Source organism: Candoia aspera, chromosome 4 (assembly GCF_035149785.1).
Source record: "Candoia aspera isolate rCanAsp1 chromosome 4, rCanAsp1.hap2, whole genome shotgun sequence".
NCBI classification, from domain to species: domain Eukaryota; kingdom Metazoa; phylum Chordata; class Lepidosauria; order Squamata; family Boidae; genus Candoia; species Candoia aspera.
In genome coordinates, this window is record NC_086156.1 from 85,941,870 (window position 1) to 85,965,934 (window position 24,065).

A 24,065-nucleotide genomic window follows, 5' to 3' on the forward strand; every position below is an offset into this window, starting at 1 on the left:
GTTGGTATATTGCCTGAAAAGCACTTACTAAAGCCCTTGTCAGAAGTTTTGCAGGCTCCTCATATACACAGGTTTAATGCTCCTTTGAACGATCTCTAGACCTGTGTTTAAAAAACAGGACTAGCAGTCTTAAGACAGCACTAATCCTGGGCTTCACAGATCAGTTTAAACCGGAAAAGAGAGCTGGTTTCCACCAGCTGTACTGGGTACAATACAGGTTTTCCACTGTTTCTCCAACAAGGGGTATGGCATAGCAATACTTCTTACTGTTTTTATTAATTTGGTGAGGGAAGCATTGCCACTTTGCTAACTCTATGGGCTACTTACAGATGCTGCTGGTCAATGGCCACTCACTGCCAGCGCTGCCATATCCTTGAGATGCTAGCCATACACAGACCTCGTTATCAATCACTCCTTCCCGCTTCACTTTCCACCCTCTTCCATGCCTGTGACCTGTCAGTCAGGCTATTTTTGGACATGAATTTAGCATTCTTTCAGAAAAGCACTAGATCTCTGTTCAGAAGTAGCCCGAGTGATAGGTGGTAAACAGATGCATAGCACTTCTGCCAGGGGATCTGTGAATTGGGCAACTTGACATGTGACTAAGCTAGCCATTCTAGGCACCTGCCTGTGTTCTCCATTCACCACACACTGAGGAGAGCAATGGGTGGTGGTTTTTCCTGCTGGCAGGTGATGCTTGGAGGGAGGGGAAACTCAGCCAGAGAAATTGACCAATCTCTTGGAAAGAACTGCACCATTCACAGGCTTCATTGCTCAGGGAGAATAGCAATCAGCCATTGCAGTAGGGCAATTTATGCCGGCATACTTATCTGCCAGTTCGGACTTAAGAAAAATACTTTAACACAACCATCTGGCTGTGCCCTGAAAGATGTAACAGAACTCCAGCACCCCCAGTGGTCTCTTCTATGTTTAACTTGGCTTGCTTTTGCTGGAACCTTTATATTTATGATGAAGTAGATCTATTTTTATGCTCTTTGTCTGATTGGTACTAACCACTGAATTTTGAACTATGTGCTGAAGGACCTTAACCTTTTGAGAATACAAGGAGCCAACTACTTCTAACAGATTCTTGCAGAAGGTGTCCAACAGTCATATTGCCTGGAAACACCTTGAAATATAGTTCCAGCATATCTAGAAGGCACCAATCTGGGGAAGGCGCCTGTACAGAAAGGTACTTGGGACACATTCAGGAAGATAGTGAAATGCATGGAGTTCTTCCTAGTAAATTAGAGCTCTCAAATTTGGCCTGTCATACAAGACATTCGAGTTACCAGAATAATTGAAAATGGGGTATTGGTTTCAATACAACCAAACCATCCATACAGCTGAAATGATACACAGTTACCAAAACAAAACAAAACAAAACAAAAAACCAAAACCTCTGTGTTGGACAAAACTGGAGGACTTACTTTCTCAGAGGTATGGATTCCAGCACAAAGCTAAGTGATGTGCCCATGAGATCAAATGTGGATATGTAGAAAATTCCTGTTTCTTTATATATGGATATTGGGAAGAAGGGAATTTCAGTTGCAACAAAGAGCATATATTTATGTGCCAAACACACTTAATTACAAGTGCCTTATTGATGTGAAGATTCAGTTATTAGGATGTTGCACAAGAAGTAAAATGTTTAAATTTGAGACAAGTGTAATACAATAAACTAGGATACCAGTAATACCTTACGGTAAGTTTATGCTTACCTCCATTCCTCAAAATGGAAGTACAGGAAAAATGCTTAAAAACAGTGTTTCTCAACCTCAGCAACTTTAAGATGTATGGACTTCAACTCCCAGAATTCCCCAGCCAGAGTGCTAGTATTTAGGTCCATACATCTTAAAAGTTGCTGAGATTGAGAAACACTGCTTAAAAAGATGAGTGGGTGGGGACTACTGCTCCACCAGTAAGCAAGCCAAAGCACAAATGTGACAAAATAATAAGCTGTGGGAGTTTCCTGTACACATACTTCACAAATCCACACATTGGGAAAAGAGTGCCATAATAAGAGCTGCCAAGAGCATAATCTAAATTCGCAAAGTAGAGTTTTTGGGGAAAGAAATTGAAAGAGTAAAGCAAGATACTTTGGCTGTCCCTTTACATACAAGATTAGCAAATCTGGCAATTGCTAGAGCAACTTGCCAGCTGAGTCTTGGCAACCTAGCATCATATGGAATCCTCTGGTTAGTTTCCTCTGATGAATAAATGAAATCTGTTCTAATTAAACCCTGAACCAAAAAGTCTTCTGACAAGGACACTCAGACATATGAAAAACTGCTTTTTAAAATTTATTTTCCATACAAATCATGTTAAAAGATCCACAGACTACTCAGTTAATTGGCCACATGATTGTTCACCAATGCTCAGCAAACTGCTTCCCCTTCCTTACAGCTACGATGGAGTGTTCCCTCTATTGTGCTCAGAGCCAAGCAAACAATATTTCATGACAAGTGGAAGGGCAGGACAGATATGAGTTTAACATCTGTGCATATAGATGGGTTTTGTCCAACTATGCCATCATTCTCACTTCATTCTCATCTTGCGCCATGGAGAGCTGTGCAATATAGTTCTTAGAAGTGTATGTAAACATGTTTTGCTCTCTCTCTTATATGCTTACTTCGCTGCAGAGGTGTACATATTTTCTGCAATTGATTTGGAATTTCTTATTTGCTCTCCACCTCTAACTAAATCAGTATCTGTTTATTTGTTACTTTTCCTACTTGTCTAGAAATACCTATGCTACTGTCCAATTTGCGTTGCAGATCTGCTTTCCCCAATAAAATTCTCAGGATCAGTCTGGAAGCATGGATGGGCCTGCCTGCCTTTATGGGTAGGAGGGGAACAGAGGTGGAGAACCTGCTTTGTATGAAGGTAAGATCAGGCTTAACCCAGAACAAATTTTTAAATGGGTCAGGCAGCTGCGATGGGAGAAGCCTTTCACTGCTGAGGTCCTGCACAGCAGATGCGAGTCAGGCAATAACACTGGACCAGGTGGTAAAATAACCTGATCTGGTATAAGTCAACTTCTTGTACGTTCTGCGTTCTTAGAACTGGACGAGTACATTCTCTAGATCATGAATTTAGCTATAGCTAAGCCAGTAGCCATAGCAAATGCTACTCTCTGGAACAAGCAGGGGCAAAACGCGATGACGCTACCAATGAATATTTCAAGCTAGCCAATCCAGTCTTTATGCTGCATGCCAATTACGGGAGACAATCTATAACATCGCTATTTTCTGCACCTGAATAAATCTCTGAGCTTGCATAATTCAGAGCAGTTTCCCCAAACCGAATCTCTGTCTTGAGCTATAAGATTTCTCGCTCCAGCTTGGAGTTCCTGTTACATTAATTAATCTGGCACAATCAATCATGTTTATCTTCAAATGACAACAATTTTCGTTTATCCTCAATCCCTGTATAATCATAGCATGATAGAAAAGAGAGTTATAAAAACCTCATTCATAAGGTGAGTGGAAGAAGAGGAAAAAGAAACGGGGGAGGAAACCTGTGCAGTTTGGCACTTCACTTTCATGTTAACCTAGTGATACCAGTTCTAATACGTGCATTTGCAATTTTAGATTTTAATTTCTCAGCCAAAACATGCTGCAATATCCTCTTCTGAACACTTGACACACACATAACAATCTCTATATACTGCACATTCATATCCAATATGCATCGATTGTCTGCTTCAATGTCACATGTTTACATTTGTGCTCCCTGCCTTGGCTTTGATGCATGTGTGTTCACAGTGTCTTTTCTACAGATGAGGGAGGCCAATAGGTATTCCAAGAATATTTATCTTGCTGTTGAAAACTCAGGTTGGTGGAGTCAAATTGGTGTTATTCCTGAAGAAAAAGAAAGACATGGTAATTGAAGAAAAAGTCACACACGGAAGCTGTTGAGTGAAGAAAAACTAGCTGGATTAAAATATTCCTCGTAAGTGGAGAGGTGAAAGATTAAAATCATGTCTTGGGAAGAACTGCCACCCTCCTCTATATTAAGAATGGTGGAAAATTGTAGTGTGTAAAATGTGAATCTGGGCCAAGTTCTGCTTTCATATAATTACCTCTGTACTTTGCAGCTGAGGATGGATCTTAGTACAAGTGATTGTAACATGTAGCATTTCTAAAAATGTGGTACCCAAAACTAAACACAATACTAGATGCAGTTGTGCCAAATAGCATGAAACTGTGCATTTCTCAAGTTGAACATTGTGTTTTGATTAATGCAACTTAAAATTAGATTAATTTTTTAACAGCTGTATCATGCCGCTGGCTCATCTTAATCTTATGAGCTACTGATACACCTAAATCCTTTTCATGTGGCCAAGCTGTCTGTTCCATTCTATTCTTGCCCTTTTGTTTCTGTGTATCTAAAACCGTACTTTACATTTATTTCAGTTGATCTGATAATGTACTGTATCTCACTTGTTGGTTTTGGCCCACGTTTCAGCCTATCATGAATGGATTTGTAATCTGATTATCTCCAGTGGTGTTAGCTGCCCATCCCAGCTTCATCACAACTCTCTGTGGATGAAGGTGGAGTCAAGATAATGCTTTACTTTTGCCTTATCTCCATTACCTGTTAACTTCACATGATCTTCCATAAGAATCTGGCCTATCCTTCCTTCTTGTTTTTCTTCTTGATCCAAACATAAACAAAAAGCTCTTTCTGGTGCTTCTAGTATTCCTCATAAGCCTTATTTCATTCTGAACTGTACTTTTTTTAATCTCATCCTTACAGGTTCAGATGATTCACTTCTTGGAGCAATTACCTATATAATCTTTTGTAAAAAAAACCTCTCAGCTCTTCAGTGAACATGTGAAGCCAGATTATATTTTTCCTTCTCAGTGGAACAGTTTACAATTCAGCCTCAATAATCTCCCAATTTCTTCTGAACTCTGTTTCCTTCAGCATTCATAGCCTTGCAACTTTTTTTTTTGGAGCTTTTTAAGACTGTCATTCTTAAAGTTCAGGTACTTTCCCAACCATATTCAGTTAATACATCCTTCACTACCACAAATTCCAAAATTATGACACAGCCACCATCCTTCCCAATGTTTGCAACACTGTCTCTTCATCAGTGTTGTTCCCCATTGATCAGAACAAAATCCAGGGTACCAGATTCCTTTGTTTCATCCTTTACTTTCTGAGACAGACAAAGGGGCCAGCAAGTCAGGAATTTATTGAGATGTTTCAGACTTAGCAGACTTTCAGAAGATGTTGAGAAAGTTGAAAATTCCCTATTAGTACAGTAGTTGTCTTCTGTGAAAGTTTTGTAATTTGTTTCAGAAAAATATAATGTGTGTTTTCTGTTGGCTTGGCAGCCTGTTATGTATTACTACCTTAATACATTTTTTATTTCCCGTCTATCCTCCTATCATCATCCATATGCTTTCATCAGGGCTTCCAATCTCAGATTCATGGATCTCTCTGCAGGTTTCACAAGCTAAAAACAACAGCAACAACCTGTACAGCATCTCCCCTTCCATTTTCCCTGATCTGTTCCTTTTGAACAAGATATACCCCTTGACTGCAATAAAGTAATCAATCAATGCCACAAACACGTTGAACCACCATCAAGACTAGCCTTCATAACCACAGGGGTCATTGGCTCCCTTTCAGTAGTACTGTATTGCAGCATACTCTCAATATATTACCAGCCTCTGCTGCTTTGTCATATACGTCAGATTTCAACATTTCTCTTGGTACTGGAGAGAGATATAATAACCATAATTCTTTTCTTTGTCATAATCAACATTTATGTTGTACTTACCACAACATGCAAACAGCATGGGAATTCTGAAGATTATAGGCCAACACATTTGAAGGACACATGGTTGGAAAAGATTGGCCTACTCTAATTAAATCCACTTAATACTCTTGTACTTCATTTTAGGACCATTAAACATTACAGATCTGGGGGCTTTTCTATTGTGCTAAGCTTTTCCTGTTATCTTCCTTTTGCTTTATATCCACCCCTTACCTGGCTCTCGTGCCTCAAGCGTTTGCTGGCCCTGAGCTGGTCTGGTAGTGGCAACTGCAGCAAATACTCATTTAAGTTACATACAATACTTTACAGCAACATTACAATGAGAACATGGTGGGTACTATAAAGGGTTATTCCCTGCCATCAGAGAATGGAATGGAAGCATGTGGAACTAGAAGTCTAGCAGTAGCTTAAATGCACTAGGGACTCCCACCAACCCTATCCAGTTTGAAGAAGAGGTTTGCTTGAAAATTTGCTTATTAGTTAACATTTTAGTTGACCCTAAAAAGATAACATCCAATTGTTATTTTTGATACCCCATCCCTATGGAACATAGCATCCTACAATTTTTATGACCCCACAGATTTTGCAGTGCTATCTGTAGAAAAAAGATGCTGCTCTTATTTTCATGCACACATGTCTAGGTGTGCCCATCCACACCCATCAAATATAAAGCTTTCCCAACTTCCAGTTAAGCAGCCAGAGCCAATGAAAAATGAAAAAGTTACATTTTGTGCTGCCATTCCATGCTGTAGTAACTGCTTGGCATTTGTGTCACTTTTAATCACATCACATTTGTTTTCTTCCTTCCTGCAAGGAGCTCTGGATAGTGTATATGGATTTCCCCAATTTCGTTCCCACAACTTTATTCCTAGGTGGTACATTCTGAAAAGTTTACTGCTAGCAAATTCTTCTGTCCTTCAGGCTTCTCCCTCGTTCAGCCTGGGGGGCTCTGGACAGTATCCATGATCCACAAATAGTGCAGAAACTGAAACTGGAGCAAGAAGCTACATGTTAAGGGCTCAGAGCAGAATTGCTAACCAGCAGAAGTCTGGAGAAGAACGAGGATATTATACACACACTGCTACTTCTTCTTGGTCTTAGGGGTGGGGGGAATTGGTAATTTTAAAACTACTCTTTCCTTCTGACTCTATTCAGAGTGAATAAATCTAGTCTCTCCTTTGGAACAAGTTCTATTGAGGAGAACGACAATGGCATTCTCTTCTGTCAGGTCCCTAATGACAAAGCAGGGAAAGGAAATCTGTGCCTTCGCCCCCACCCCACATGCATTTTTGATGTGGCTGAATTACAACTCCCATAAGCTCCAGCCAGCAGAAGTAGGGATGAATATTCCTGGAAGTTCAGCATCTGCAGTTCCCCACCCCCGCATTGGAGGCAAACATAAGCTCTGTTGGTGATTTTGAACTTCCTGTCGACTCCAGTACTGCCTTTCCTCTTGAGAACAAAGGCCTTTGGTCTACTGCAGGTTCATCCAGATCTTTTATTGGGAGTAGGGTTTTCTGCACAATACAGCACTTCTTCCTTGAAAAAGGTTTTCCAGGGTCCAGTTCAGATAGAATCTTGATTTTTATTCCACACTTTCTTTAGGCAGCATTACTCTCAAACCTTTCTCTCCATCCATATCCAATTCCCAACCCTGATACTGTTAGAAAATTGAGGTAGGATCCCAGTGATAATTATACCTGTTGTAAGGTGGGGGTGGTGCGTCATGCACCCCTGGAGATGCCATTGCTTGCTCATAAGAAGGAAGCCCGGGTGCAGATTCTGGCTTTGGCTCATCATCAAAGTTGGCAAGGGGAATCCCTGGATACAAATTTTCCTGAATTCTTCTAAAAGGAAATGGAGACAGATGTCAAGAAAGCTAGAGCAATTCACAGGCTTCTTGTCTGTAAGCCTCACTTAATCAAAACAAAAAGTTTAGCAAACTTTTCATCAGCTGTTTAGAAAGCATAGAGGCTGTTTTGAAATTAAGGGAATTTTAGTCCAATAGCTCACATTAGAGGAAAAAAGTTCAGAAAACTATTGATTTCAAAAAGTCTTATCACTTAATATCCATGAAAGATGTATGCTGTCTGGGAACGATGGAAACTGTAGTTCAACGGTGTATTTTTAACAACTGTGTAAAAGCATCAACTTCAAAAGGGCGTACACTTTAGAAAATATGCACACAACTAAAAATTACAGATTTATAGTCCAATTCCTCTAGAGGTCAGCAGTTTGCAGAAGGATGATATAAATCCCCATAATGCTGTTATTCACTTCACTGATGCAACAGTTAATCCCTCCTCTTGAATCAAATGTTTTTGACCTCATGTTCACTTGGTGACAAAATTGCTACAATTATGTTCCCCTTTCCCTCCTTTTATTACATAGGTCGGCACAAAACACCCCTCTGTGGATCCTGACACGTACCTGGATCGATTTCTCTCTTTAGCACGGTATTTGACACAATACATGGCCACAATTATAAACATGACAGTAGACACCAAAGCTGCAACAAGGCCAGCCACCAGGCCTGCCACATCCACTCCTGGGGTTCCTATGAAAACAGGTGGAAATGAAGGGTTACTGAGATTCTTGGTGTTTAAAACAACAGGAGGTCCTAACTCTAACATCAGTGTTATATTAGGCCTTACAACTGTGAACTGGGAAAAGGTCTGGATCACCAAGTTATTGGAATAAACTTGGAACAGTGCTGTGTTAGGCACTCTGGCTCCAGTTCAAATTTGGCTTGACTATCTCTTGATACAAGGATGGGCAAACTATGGTCCAAGGTATGCCCTCCAGACTAATTTTGAGATCCCAAAGCCCCCTCTAATCTTGTTGCCAGATTTCAGCTGCACCAGTGTTGAAAATCAGCAATTTTGGTTTCTTATTCTGGGATGGGAAACACATGGAAATTGGAATATATTGTATGACCTAAAAGTGGTTTAAAAAAGTAAAGGAAGTACCCTGGAAAAATTGTGACTTTTGGCCCTGCCATTCCAGATGATGCTACCCCACATGCTTTGCTCCCTACCTTCCAATGCAGTCCTCTCTCCTGAAAAAATGTGCAGTCCCCAAACATCAAATGTGTACCCCCAAGTTAATAATAAGTAATAATGATGATCACTGGGAATCTCCAAAAGTTATTATCTGTCACATTACTACCCCAAAGGCAATAGCTACAGTCTGAATTTGTCGATTTAGTGATGAATATATGGTATGCAAGGAGGAGGAGAACAGAGGACATCCATCCACATACAGGACAGCCTTATGGTGAGTTGCTTGGTTAAGCAGGAAAAAGGTATCTGAGCACATCTCTGTAGAAAGGAAAAGCTGTGAGAGGGTGAGCTGCTTCCCTTTCACATGCAGAACGGAAGAAGGAACCTTTAGGGTAGTCTGGACCAAGCTTTGCATTTTTACGTGTCTTGAGGCTGCAACTCTCATCTAGAGGCACTTGGAGAATGGAGGGTAAAGGAACAGAACCACGGCCTTTTCATTCTACTGAGGCTATTTCCTAACCTATAATTTGTAGTTTCACCCAGCCATTGTTGTAGCAATATAAAGCCTCTCTTCTTTATTGATGTTTCTAACCCAGCAATGGTTGGATGATGCTAGAAGACACCACAGTAAGGCCATTTTATATCATTTTATAGGCTTTCCCCATTAGCAACTAACCCCAGCACAAACATCCCATGGCAACATTTCTGGGCTGCCATGTTCCCATGATGCTGGTTTCGTCCTGTCCTCAGCCCATGAAGGATAAATACTTAAACATCAGAGTTAAATCAATGTATTCCTGCTTAAGCTGCCACCATCCAACAGCAGCTTCTAATGGTATGTGGGAATGACCTTGGGAGACAGGAGGAAGAACCGCAGACTGGACAACCAGCATGTAAAAGATTTCCAAGCCCACAGAGGAAGAGGAGGCGTGGGAAGCGTTTCAGAAGGGACCCTCCCTACTTTTGCAGAGAGTAAAAGGAAAGGAGGGGAGAAATACTTTGTCTTGCAAGATTCTGTTAATGTACCCTTAGTTGTGCTTCCTGTCTGTTCCACCCTGAAGGGCTAACAGCTTCAGAATATGGTAAAAACTGTTACACCGTGTAACTCATTTCTTTGAAGGGAAGCCAGGTGGCTGCAATGACTTGAAGCAAAGGCAACAGAGACAGAATAGGGATCAGCAATGGGGCAGCAAAGGTCATGTCACAGTTTTCTGCTCACTCAGGGATGGGGGGAGAGCGCTATCTCAGCAACCTGGGAAGGTCTCTTGTCACCCAACTAATGCTGAAAGGGCAGAAGGCCCAGCCTTTTTACTATTATGTGGGCACAGTAATGGCCAGATAACTCTAGAAGCCCCTAGAAGTCATTAGTTGGGATCCAGCCTGTAAAGGTAATACCTGATTCAAGAAGGATAGCGCAGCATCAGAAAACATAAATATATGGAACTTCCCCATTGCTGTTTTGTACCCGTACTCACTCGCTCCTCCTCTTCCATTGTGTGGATAGCTCTCCCAAAATTTTTCCTGGAAGGGGTATTTTAAAAAGGGGATAACGTTAATATGATGATAATGCAAGCCATACATTATTTATTTATTCTATTTGATGCTGCCTGACTCCAAACGACTCTGGGTGGCTCACAGTACACCAATACAATATAAAAACTATACAAAAAACAAATAACAGAACCAGACTTGGACAAAGAGAAAGGAAGAAAGAAGAGCAAAATGGTGAAACCAGCAACCCCCCAAAACATCCCATCAACATCCAACAAAGGGGCACCAACCATCCCAGACCAAAGCCAGGGAGAACATCAGTTTAATACCCATCTACTTTGCATTGGCATTATTGATTGAATTCTTGTTCCTGATATCCATTTCAATCCTCTTAATCAGTTTCGTAACTTGTGTTACTCCCATACCATCTCCCCTCTCCCTTATCTCCTGTGTTGAATTTTAAATGATAAGCTGTTATTTATGTAATATATTTCTACTTTGCTTCCCATAAAACCACAACTCAAAGAAAGGTACAATAAAATCATTAAAATACAGCACAATAATAAAAAGTGCATGGAAGTATATTTATTTGAAAACAGGGATGGAAGGAAAATGAAACAAAACAGAAATAATCACAGAATGTTCAAGCAGAGAATGCCTCAGTAAAGTGAGAGGCCTTCAGTAGGTATCTAAAAGGTGTAATATTATGCACCTTGTGTATCTCAGGGGGGAGAACGTTCCAGAGTGCAGGAGCCCCCACAAGGGAGACCCACTTGCAAATAACCACCAGATATCACTTTGCTATTCTTGGCATACGCAGTAGGATCTCTCAAGATATCTTAATTACTAATGGAGATGAGTTGATTTATAATGGTGAAGGCAGTCTGTCAGGCTCTCTGTTTATTTATTTATTTATTCATTCTTCAAATTCAAGACATTGTCCGTCAAAGCAAAACCTTGATCTTGGCTTGGAAGTTAATTGGCAGCCATACTGGTCGCACCAGCAAAGGTATAATGTGTGTATGGCCAAAAGCCCCATTCAGCAACCTGGCTACCATTTTTTTGCCATGGCTGTGGCTTCCAAATCAAGCACAAAGGCAGCTTTATGTAGAGCATATTACAGAAATCTAAACTTGAGGTTACCAGTGCTTGAACTGTATCTAGGCTGTCCCTCTCCAGGGAATATGTTGTTGCTGTACCAATCAAAGTTGGCTATGGAGTCCCCTTGGGCCTCTAATGACAATGGTTACTGTAGGAGCACCACCAAACTAGATATCATTCTAAGATTTACTTTATTTAGAACAAACTTCCCAATTCCAGGGAACCTCCACCCCATCTCACCCCACCTCTCTGTATTGTTATAAAACGACATATTTATTGGCCCCCATCCAACCTATCACTAGATCCAGATCCTGGTTCAGAAGATGCACAGCCTTTCCTGATCCAGAGGCAGTTACTCAGTGCTACACTCTGCTACTATCCCTGCAAGTAGGAGTGGAATCATTGTATCAGAGGGCCTCAAACTCCCAGCTCAGAAAACAATCCAAGAGAATACCTTGCTTGATAGTATCAAAAGCCTCTGAGAGATCCAGCAAAAAAAAAAAAAGTCACTTTCCCTCTGTCTTTCCCCTGTAGAAGGTAATCAGTGTCTTCCACAAATGCCTTTGGGCTCTTCCCCATGGTTCACTTAAAGTTTTCTCCTCCTATACATGAGCAAGCAGAAAATTAAACCAGCCTGTATTTTGCTGTCCCCACTGCCAATCCCAATCACCTATGTTCTGGCTAGAATCTGGAACTGCTGTGTTTTGTGGTTGTTTTTGACAGATGGCTAGACCCATGAGTTTGGCATTCTGTCAAAACCAACCCCTTCACTGCCACTTCTTCCAGCCTGGGGAATGGTTGTCTGGACTGCGAGAGGAGGCAGATAAAGGAGGAAAGGAGGACCACTATCTAGCATATCTCTGAGCCAAAGCCCGAGCTGGAGACCTGGTTCAACCAGAACATTTGACAGTCTAAACAACAGCTCCTGCGTTGAAGGATGGGGATTGCATAAGTCCTTTCTCTCTCTGCAACTTCACCACACAGCTTCCCTACTGCCACTACTGTTCAACTGCTGTTTGCATTGATCCAGGCCCTCCAAGAACAGAAGGAAAGCCTGATTCCCACCGTCCAAAGCAGAATGGTCCTAGAGAACAACACCCAGGGAGGGGACATGCCCACAGCAACCTAAAGGAGCCAATAAGTACTGAGCTGTTCCCATCACCTAGGAGTCACCTGACAGCACCATCAGTAAAATGGTTGATGAACCATGTTCGATTGTACCAATAGTAAAACTGCCATGACTTCTTGGCTGCTAAAGGGGAAAAGCACAGCTTTAACCACAAAACAGCAAAGTAACCCTTGAGGGGCTTACCTCCCTGTGGTGACACTATTCTGGGCACCTGGACCTAGCTATCTTTTAAATATTGTATGCTGTCCCAGAATGACAATTAAGTCAGAGACATGTAGAAAATTAAAATGGTGCTGGGAAGGCATCAGCAGTAGGGTTGGTCAGCTGTCCAAGAAGGCTAAGTACTGACCACATCCCTATATTTATAGTCAGTTGCTATGATAAGGTCCCATGGGACCAGATTTCCCAGGAATCTTGACTTGCATCTAATACTTGCAATTCATAAGAAGTACACTAGAGGGCAACATCCTATAGGAAAAGAAAACCCACAACTCAAGTCAATTAGATCAACTTTTATCACAAATTCTTAGCCTGCAACCCACAATTGTTTGAAAAGCCAAATATTTTACCATTTGGTTGAAAAACCTCTGGTAGTTTAAAAACAACAACAACAGCAACAGCAACCAACCCTCTCTATCTCAATAAGTAAATACAAATGTACATATATAACAAGAGGCATTCTTTCTTCAGCTAGGTGTTGAAAACTATCTAGAATATATAGCAAATTGTACCGTGCAATATGATAGATATGTAAACTACAAATTACTGTAACTATGCAGACTGGAAAATTTGTTTGAGAATGCAACCTTATCCAACCCCATGCCTTGTAAATACGTTAGAGTTAAACTTCCATCACCCATATGGTCATAGTCGGAATTATGAAATCCGTTACACATGGAAGACTGCATAAGATATTGTGTTGCTGTATTTTAATGGTGGACGGTATATAAAACTAAAGTCTTTTATGAGTTCAGCATATAAGTATGAATCAGTAAGTACAAACCTGCTTAGCTTCCCTGCCTAGACAAGACCATCAAGGTACAAATTCTCCTATTAAAGAGGCACTACAGGAGTAAATCTCACGTCTCCAAAAATGCACCTTTCAATAGAATTTTCAGACATGCTCTTTATAAATAGTCAGGATATGGAAGAGTTGACGTGTTTCCTAGCATTGTTGGAAATAACAGAGTTCTGTGTTATCCTGAATCTTTTGGTAGCTGCTGCTATTATTATTATTATTAGATTTTTATCCCACCTTTTTACTATATATTTTGGTCAACTCAAGGTGGTGAACTTACTGAATACCCCTGCCTCCTGTTTTCCCCAAACAACCCTGTGAGGTGGGTTGGGCTGAGAGAGAGACTGGCCCAAAGTTACTGGCCAGCTTTCGTGCCTATGGCAGGCCTAGAATCCACAGGCTCCTGGATTCTAGGCCAACACCTTCACCGCGACATCAGACTGGCTAGAGGCACATACAGTATCATACAGCATTCTTAGAATGACCAAGGCGCTGTGTCACTCAAGTGGATGAGACTGCAGGTTTCTTTCTTTGCTTTTTTTGCTTTTTCATTTTCAAATTTATTCTCAAACCTGTTTTATGGCTTACACTAGTTTTCATGTGTGTTCTCCCATGCTGCAGATCAGAATCAAGACCCACAGAAAAATGGGGGTGGGTAGGTATGCTGCATATGGCCTGTTAGTTCTGGTTGCGTTGCTGTGCCTTAAAAACTATTAGATTTATTGGTCTTTGGACTACAGCTCATTTCTTTGGATGCATAAATCGTTATCTTCAACTGACAGGTTCATCAATACACAAAATATAGTCAAATGGCAATAATATGACAATTCAGGTGAGATCTCTCTGACAATTCAATTAAAATTTAAATGAAAAAAATACAGTGATCAATCATAATAGTAACAGAGAATACATAATCATCCTAACATTCCTAAATTAATTAACATATATACTGGGACAGGAACATTAACCTCTATTGCCACAAAGGTCTAATGTGGCTACTGCTCTAGCATTGTTTAGGAGTCCCATAATTAAGCCAATACTTCATTCTCAAAGAATCATGGGAAATATAATATCTAACCAATTACCCACTATAATTGAAATGCATTAAATGGTTTTTTTTAATCTATTAACCAGCAGTATGGTTGCTAACTAGTTGCACTTTGCCTCTGAGAATATGTTGGTAGAAAATAGATTTTAGGAGGTTAAAAACATGAACACTGAACACTACAATCAGTATTACCCAGGAAAATTGTTACTGTTTTAATCTTAGTCACAAAGATAATGTCCTCCAAAGCTAATTCTATTGTGCATATCTATCTATATCCTTGCAACGATAGTGCCAAAATCAAATTGGTGAAAGGTGAAGGGTCCCCTGTGCAAGCACCAAGTCATGTCTGACTCTTTGGGGGGACGCTGCTTTTGCGACATTTTCTTGGCAGACTATAGTGGGGTGGTTTGCCGTTGCCTTCCCCAGTCATACCTTCCCCAGCGAGCTGGGTACTCATTTTACTGACCTCGGAAGGATGGAGGGCTGAGTCAACCTGAGCCGGCTCCCCGAGAATCCAGCTTCCGCTGGGACTGAACTCGGGTCATGGGGAGAGTTTCGGTTGCAATACTGCTGCCTACCCCTCTGCGTCACAAGAGGCTGTGCAAAATCAAATTACAACAAACGAATATGTAAATTAGCCTCAAATAATTATGCCTTTAGCTCTTTAGTGGCCAATAAGAGGACATTCACATCCACGTTTGCATGCAGTGGAGTTTCCACCAAAACTAAAATGGCCTTCAAAGCTGGCCTTGAAAGAGTCAGAGCTAGTTAATTTGAACCAAATTACATACTGACAATCTCTGTCCCTAGAAAATCTTCCTCTGTCTAGTTCCCACCAGATTATATCGCCCTGCTGGTTGGGGAAGACTGACAGAGAATGCCCTTTATCAGTGAAATTGTGTGCCTCCACAAATACCAGCTTGTAAAAGAAAGGTTTCAAGGGCAGCAGGAGCTTGTGTGAGGTGAGATACATAGACATGAACGAAAAACCCCACATACAGCAGCTTATTTAGTCAGAGAAGAGGTTGGTGGATTAACGTTGGACATTTTCTACTAGGAATGAAACCACCCTCTGTGCTTTGTGAACCTTTATTTATTTATACCTTAGGTTATAGGTGAAGCAGGCTGTTCTGGTTTGCTTACCAGCCTGTCAAAATTCGGCAAGATAAATAAAATCCAAATATGTAGACAGCATGCTAGAAATCTCAAAAATGTCAACTTGAAATGTTCTCCTTTTATGCTAACTGACATCACACATGACCTGATTGATGCAAAACAATCTGGGACTTAACCCTAATTTGTTTCTCCGCTAACCATTTCAAAGTGTTGCTGGTTTCACTTCCCACCATTCCAAGCCAGAAATTCCCCAACACATTTTGGTAACAACCAGCTTGAGATCTTGCATTTGGCTTCTGACTCACAAGGAATCTGTCTCCTCTGAACTTCCCACGCTGACTTGGAGAACTGACCTGGAGAACTGACTTACTCAACCACGTTCCTTACTTTGCAGCTTTGGATCTGCAGTGCTTTATGGCCTTCCCAGAAAGGTCTGAATCTTGGCTTCAGGATTCCAAAGAATGGGACTGTCAGGAATAGTGATAAACTGCAGTTAAGCACCCTTCTAGGCACCTGCTTGTTTATTCTCTATTACCATAAAGGCAGGAGGAAGGATTGAAAACTTCTCTGTTAAATGAACAAAAGTTTACAGTCTCATCAGAACCTGACAGACCACAATTAACCTTAAGTATGGATTATCTGAAATAGCCAACTTAAAAAAAAATACAGGTTCTGAAGCTGGCTTGTTTCAACAAAGCATAGTAATGATTAACCAGTATTTAAGGTTCAAATGACAAAGTGCTAAAGGGCTATTAGTCCAAAATACAAGTGGAAATTCCCAATTTTTCTTTGCAGCCAACCCCAAGGAGAGGAAAGTGTGCTGAACCACATTTTTATAATCCTAAAGCATGATCTAGTATTTTGTCTGAATATGACTGTTCACAGGATTGTTGCATCTGGTACAACAGTATATCCAATATCCAAATTCTCTCCTAAAAATGTTACTTTCTACTCAGCCAATGTATAGAGAAAAAGCTTTAAATGTTTGGAGATTTAAAATTTAAGAAGCCAAAAGAATACAGCTCAGTTCAGACATCTCACCTAACCATGAATATGTTCATTATGGTTGAATATCACCTGACAGCACCATCTGTCTATCCAAACCATGGCTTAGAATGATTTGGACAGACAGCACCATCTGTCTATCCAAACCATGGCTTAGAATGATTTGCTGTAATTTTCCATCCTCTCATCATTCAGCTTTAGAAGCTCACAATCCAACACTGTTGAGCAACAGCCTTGGGAATGTGGAGCAGCTACAGCCACAGCTATGTTCATCCATTCAGACATCATATAAAATCATAGTGAGGACAACAGATGCTTTGTAAACCCAATTCAGTTCAGGATTTCCAGTTTTGATTAACAAAATAATAATTATCCATGGTGTCTAAATTCAAACTTTACATCTAGATTTCCTTAACTACATTTTGGCTAAATTATGCCCGGGAAAAACATCCACCTTTTTGAAAAAAGAATATTTTGCAAGATAAGCAAATAAATGCTTTTTTGTTCTAAGATGTTTATTATAGATAACCCCACTACTGGAATCCAGTGTTTTCAGTCTAGTATCTGCCAAATGTGCTGCCCATACTGAAAGGAAATTCTGAAAGTTGTACTCTAATAGTTCCAGAAAACAGTAGGCTGGGGATGACTAGATTTTGCTACTCTAAAACAAGAGGTTAATTGCTATTGTGGTTGTGGACTAAAAAGTGCATCAAATACCATCAACATCAGCAGACCATAGTTTGAAAATCACAATAGAGTACTTTAAAGCAGTATTTCCCAAGCTTGCCCATTTCCAGATTGTAGACTTCAGTTCGCAGAATTCCCCAGCCAGTATGGCCATTGCTGAGAATACTGGAAGTTGAAGTACACACATCTAGAGGGTACTCTGTTGGGAAAACTCTACTTTACAGATTACGGTATTTATAGGCTAAGGTGACCATACGTTCAACTTTACAAAGGATTGTCCTCTATTTGAAAGCATACATTCTTTAGTGGGCTTTCCAATTTAGAAATAAACAAGAGGAAAAAAGCAAACTGCTTAAAGATGTCTAATAACAGCACCTGGCAGCAAAGAAGCAGATCATTGGTTACCTTCTGCCCATTAGAAAAGGTGTGCTACATTTCCCTTAGTAAAGGTAAAGGTTTCCCTCGACATTAAGTCCAGTCGTGTCCAACTCTAGGGGGCGGTGCTCACCTCCGTTTCAAAGCCGAAGAGTAGACACTTCCGTGGTCATGTGGCCAGCATGACTAAGCGGAATGCCATTACCTGCCCGAAGCGGTACCTATTAATCTACTCACATTTGCATGTTTTCAAACTGCTAGGTTGGCAGGAGCTGGGACTAGCAACGGGAGCTCACCCCGTCAGGCGGATTTGAACTGCCGACCTTCCCGACAAGCTCAGCAGCTCAGCGGTTTAACCCGCAGCACCACCGCATCCCTACATTTCCCTTACATTCATCATAATTATACATATGTATCTCCTTTGAAACAGCACTCCACCCAAGATCAGGTCAGCACCAACCTGATCGGGACTCAGGAATGCCATAAAGTCCTGGCTATTCTGGAAACCCCTTGGGGATTGATGGTATAGGGGGCTCCCTCTCTGCAGTATGCAACAGTTGTTCTTAGTAATGTTTTCCTTTGTGTGTCAACAGCTAGGAAACTGATTGCCAATGGTTTTGGGGGGGGGAGTTAATTTATTTTCCTTTTAATTCTTTCTAATTTACTCTTGTATTATTGTAAGCCACTCAAAGCCTTTTTGGAATTGAGTGGCCTGCACACTACAGAAACAAACAAACAAACAAACAAACAAACAAATAAATAAATATCAAATTAGTGAGGGTAATGCAGATCTGTTTTGGGGGACATGCTGTCTTTTTATGACATGTAAGTGGCCACCCTAACCCAGTCCAACACCTTTCCCATTCCCCATACTCAGCTGTTTTTAAGTTGTCTTCAAAGACTTCCCGAGCTTCTTCATAGTTGCAAACTTCTTCTATGCACTCACGCTCCAAGCTGTCTGGCACAATCAGCTCAAGATCCCAGTGGTTATAAAGAATCTTACGACCCAAGAATCTATGTGCAGACGAGGCATCCAGGAACACTGCGAACAGGAACCAGCAGACATTATCCTGGAGTTCAGAGCAGGCATGAAATTCTATGAACAAGACCCCTTGGTTCTCAAAGAAAGGGTAATAGGACCTAGAGCATTACTTCTGAACCTGGGCAACTTTCAGATGTATAGATTTCAAAACCCAGAATTTCCTGGCTGGCAAGCTCATTGCTGAGAATTCTAGGAGTTGAAGTCCACACATCTGGACACTGCCCAGGTTTCAAACATCGCTCTGCAGTGTTTGGTGCAGAGCTAGATGCCTATTAAACAATGGAGGCAAAAAATCAAGAACTACTAAAATATCTAAGAGGGGAATGCTATCTGGCAGTCTTGACTGATGGCGGGCAGGCTTTATTTCCACCCAATTCCCTTTTCCTCCCTAACAGAGGGAACAGAATTCCAGAAGGACTGGCGATATCATTAAGATCCTGTAAGAATGGGTAAACTTTCAGCAGCTAGAGATTATATTTCTTCACGGAAACGCTTTTTTTTAGCAGCCAAGTGCCACAGTGGGAAGTGACATTTATGAAGTTGACAGGCATGGAACTTCCTTTTCATTCCCAAGAGGGTTTCCAGAATGTTTTTGAGGTGTTAAGCCTAAACGAAGACTTGCACACCAGTTTTGCAGTTTTCCTGCAAAAATATGGCAGGAAACCACACCAGAGTTTCTCAGTGGATTGCCAACAAAACCTGGCTGCATAATTTCATGGGGGAGGGGAGGGCATCCAGTAAAAGTGGACTGGAAATTCCATGTGGCCTGCAGGGGGGAACAGCAGCAGCCCCTGGACCATTTCTCATAATCTCCGGCCATTACACTCTGCTTGAAAACAGTTACACCAACCTGTCTCACACCCCTGAAGCCTGGTGGATTACCCTCTCCTATCAATAGCGCTGGAGTAGGGTTCCATTGAGGGTAGAGAGCATTTGTGTATGAAGAAGAAAGGAGGCTGGGTTGATGCCAGCATGACTGTTGGTACAGGCAGCAGATATAAATAAAATAAACTTGGGGCAGCCCCATTCATATGTAAACAGATCAGAGACTTGGGGGAGTTTGGGAGGGAATCCTGTGCTGACCACTCCGCCTATAAGATTCTTTTCCTTTCTCCATCCATCATCAGCTCTTTCCAGATGATCGCTTCCTAAACACCATGAATAAGTCTTTGTTATTTACTTCCAGTTACAGGCCCAAGCCTTCCCTTTGGGGAAGAGCTTCGGAGCACTCAAAAGCTTATTATTTGCTCTTTGTGGGAATGCAGTACAATTCCCCCTCACACTGCATTCCCTGCCACATCTGGAATGTGGTTCTGCAACAGTCAGAGAAGCACTAGTTGCTGGTTATTTGTGAAATGGACGGGTGATTAGCATTGTGAGGAGAAATTCAGAGAGTCTGTACTGGGGCAGTTAGAGTGCAGCCTCTTGTCGGTTTTAGCTACACTACATGTTTAAAGCAGGGGAGCCAAGATGGTATAGAAATTAGAGCAGAGATGAGCAACCTAAGAGAATAGGTAGGCTGGCTCTACAGATAGTCCTCGTTTAGTGACCACAATTGGGACCAGCAACTCAGCTATTAAGCGAAGTGGTCGCTAAGTGAAACTGACTGTGCTTATGATCTTACTTCAGCTTTCCTTTGCTATACAGACCTGCGAAGGTTGTAAACATGAGGATTGGTCATAAAGTTACTTTTCACCACCATCGTAACTGTAAACAGTCACTAAGTGAGGCAGTCGGTAATGAGGACTACTTGTACAGATGGTCCTTATTTAGCGACCACTCATTCAGCAACTATTCAAACTTGTGATGGTGCTGAATGGGAGGTATTACGACCAGTCCTCAAACTTCCAGCTATTGCAGAGCCCCCACGGTCACATGATGGTGATTTGCAATATTCCCTACTGGCTTCCTACAAGCAAAGTTAATGGGGGAAGCTGGCAGGAAGTTGGAAGTCAAAATGATGTGAGGTCCTCGCTTAACAACCCCAATCTAGTTAAGTGAGGGCTACCTGTATTATTAAATAAAATAAAGCAGAGAGTTTGAGAGGTAGACAAGTCAGGTGGCAAATAGAAAACTTGCTGCCCTCCTGACCCATGGCCCACCTCTTCATTTTGCCAAGATGCACTGCTTCACCCAACTGTTTTAAACACACACGCTAAGAAGATTGTCAGAATGGTGCCCAGCGATGTGACTGCAGGAGCTTCTCAGTGGTGGCTCTGGGGACTAATCGGAATGGCATTTATACAGCAACTGGGAGGAGGTGGCCAGAGAATGTGCCCTTGCCCCAGACAGGACATGCATGGGAAGGTATGGAGGGGAGATGGCAGATGCTTTTCTCAGTTCAGGCAACCTTGGGCTGCCATGGCAGGCTTGCTGAAGCAAGTAACAAATGTGGCCAGATGCAAACTGCCCCTCCCCCCCTCCATTTTCTAACTCTCTTCCCTCTTTGCCAACCCGCAGGCTATAGAGAAGGGACAGCCGTCTTTTGCTAAAACTCTAAACTAATCTCTTAGGGCGGGATTTGAAGTTAGGGCCAAACCCATATGCAAGCTGTCAAGGGCTGCAGGCAGTGTTAGGCTTGCAGGCTGCCCACCCTTGACTTTAGAATATTGACTGGGACCCAGGAATATCAGGATCAGTGGGCAACTTTGAACGATGATCTCTCTGGCTACCCTACAGGATTACTACAAAGATAAATATAGGGTAGGGAATGGTGTACCTTCAACATTCAGGAAGAGCAATAATTCTCTACATTTTTTTTTCCTTTTCTTTTGTACTTTTTACTCCTTCTTTCTACGCTTCTTTCTTTCTTTCAGTTTGTATTAGTTTTTACTATTGCAATTATAATCCTTAATAGCATTATTTTTTTAAAAAAAGGAAGAGCAGTCATATCTAAATGTCTTGTAATAAAACAGGTTTAGTAAAGGTTCCTTTAGAGGAAATTCATTTTATCATTTATGACCCCCATTTTTCAGGAGTATTTACATCTAAGAAACTGGATGTTGGCTTATCGCTTGGGAAAGCTTGGAAGTTAAAGTAGAAATGTGACTGTGCTTTTTTTGATTTGCTGCAGTGCTACCAAACCTAAAGTAATTTAAGGCAATTAAAAATATTAAAAGAGTTCTGTGGGAAATTAACTGGCACTTCCATAGTCAGGATGTGAATCTCAGGCAAAAAGGTGCTTTGAGCTGTCCATGTGGGGGGTTACGTCCCCCTTGCCTGCAACTCCGTAAAGCAGCTTTGTCTTTTCCTAGCACTGCATGGCCATCTTCTACAGCTATCAAACAATCCTGGGAAAAATGGCATTTGATTTCAGGACTCACTTGAATGCCCCCACGTGGTCCAAAACAACATCTCGCCTTTGAGTCTGAAGCACTCCACCGCCTACTCCATTGCCCCATTCTTAACATCCTCTGAGACTCCTTCATTTGCAAGACATGCGAGCATCCTCTTCCATAATTCTGCCATTTAATTTGGATAACAATTCCCCCCTTCCCAGTTACTTTTACCTTCCTGAGTCAGTTGCTGGTCAGACTGGCTATGGAGGGAGGCAGCAAAACCAGAGACTAGAATTTTGAACAGGAAAAGAAGACATAAAAGGCTCCGCATGGTAGGTCCTGAAGAGAGAATAGGAAATGGTTGCCAAGGGACTGGATTAAACAGGTTGCTAAAATATAGCACTTCCCCGCAACATGCACACACTGATAAAAAGGCCCCCCAGCCCTCAGTTCAGCTGGATGGAGGGGTAAATGTAACCTTTGGCCTAATCAATAAAGTAGTTGGTGCAAAGGTCAGTTCAGACCTCTGACTCAGCAGAGCTGAGTCAAAAACAACCCATCCATGGCATCGTTCAGGAGTAGGCAAAGTTTTGGACCTGGGGCATCCTGAGAATTTTGACAACAGGGGGCCTCTTACAAAATGGTCGCCATAACAGGCCTGTTCACTTAGGTGGTCTATTAGTGTTTCTCAACCTCAGCAATGTAGAGATGTGTGGACTTCAACTCCCAGAATTCTGCTGGCTAGGGAATTCTGGGAGCTGGAATCCACACATCTTCATGTTGCTGAGGTTGAGAAGCACTGGTCTATCAGATCTGGGGTGTTAAAATCAAGACAACCACTAGGTGGAAGCAAAGAGAGTTTTCTGTCTCTTTACTGCTCTCTTATGGTCATTTGGCTTTTTGCAGCACAGATCATGGTTACTACAAAGCCCCCATTTCCTGAAAGGCAAACCGGGAGGTTGCCCTCTGCTCTGCTCTCAACCATCCCAGCTAATTGGTTTCTCCCCAGTATTTTTCAACCAAAGAAACCAGAGTTGCAGCCACTGATCCTTTATTTTCCAAAGCCTCAGAGGCCTGTGTGGGACCTGAAGGAATGCTTGTAAATTAAGATGGTGTTGATTAACAATGCTGCAGACAGAGAGGGCTTTGAGTTAAACAATTCCAGATTTCACCTTTTTAAAATTAAATCTATCTTTTAAAAAACAAGGCTAAGCAGGACATGGAACTTGACAGTGTGAAAGGAAACACTGATTGATTATGTGCCATCAAGTCATTTTTGACTTCTAGTGACCACACGAGGATCAAGTTGCTTGCCCATGTTCCTATTATGCCTGACTCTGGCTAAAACAAACTTTTCCTGCTTGCTAATGACTGGAGATGGAGTAGGCAGGATTTTTCCCCTCTCCAGCTAGAAGAACAGTTGCTGTTTAATAAGGGAACAATTATTATGTTTTAAGAACCCAGCAAAGGGAACAGGATAGAAAGGGAAGCTTTCAGGTGGTTAACAAGCATTGCAAGGGTCCATAACCAGGTAATTACCAGCAGTTGGGCTTTATTTTTGCTTGTTTAAAGAAAACATTCCCATAGGGCTGTAATGCATTACAATTTGTCAGATGGCCTGGCCTGCTGCTATTCTTCTAACAGAAATTTGATCGGCTTGGTGCTCAGCATTATCACCTGCTAATTGCTAAGGAGGCGTGTTCAGAAGCTGCTAATTTAAGGTATAATTTTAGGCTAGAATAGTTTTTACTATACAAAGATATGGATATATAATTTTATTAAGAATTTGATTATAATAGTAAAATCTAATATAAACTAAACTTAAAGAAAGAGAATAGAATAGAATAGAAATAAAGGATAAAAGGTGCAAGGAAAAAGAAAAAGAAAGGAAGAAAGAAAGAAAGAATATAATAAAGAGAAAAGAAATATATAAAGAAGTAACTTCCAACCTTTATCACAACAAGTATAAACATATTTAGTGA

The 24,065-nt window shown here is 41.4% G+C and overlaps 1 protein-coding gene across 1 annotated transcript in view; it reads right to left on the reverse strand.

The window, feature by feature from the left end:
* Positions 1 to 2,287: 2,287 nt before the first annotated feature.
* Positions 2,288 to 24,065, reverse strand: part of PRRG2 (proline rich and Gla domain 2) — a 28,257-nt gene continuing 6,479 nt past the window's right edge. Inside the window, exons 2-7 of the mRNA XM_063300899.1 lie at positions 22,315 to 22,422; positions 18,642 to 18,805; positions 10,269 to 10,314; positions 8,222 to 8,348; positions 7,492 to 7,638; positions 2,288 to 3,863 (exon numbers count right to left, since the gene is read on the reverse strand). Coding sequence (XP_063156969.1) covers positions 3,833 to 3,863; positions 7,492 to 7,638; positions 8,222 to 8,348; positions 10,269 to 10,314; positions 18,642 to 18,805; positions 22,315 to 22,414 — 615 coding nt within the window. The 5' untranslated portion in view covers positions 22,415 to 22,422 and the 3' untranslated portion in view covers positions 2,288 to 3,832. The remainder of the gene's footprint in view (positions 3,864 to 7,491; positions 7,639 to 8,221; positions 8,349 to 10,268; positions 10,315 to 18,641; positions 18,806 to 22,314; positions 22,423 to 24,065) is intronic.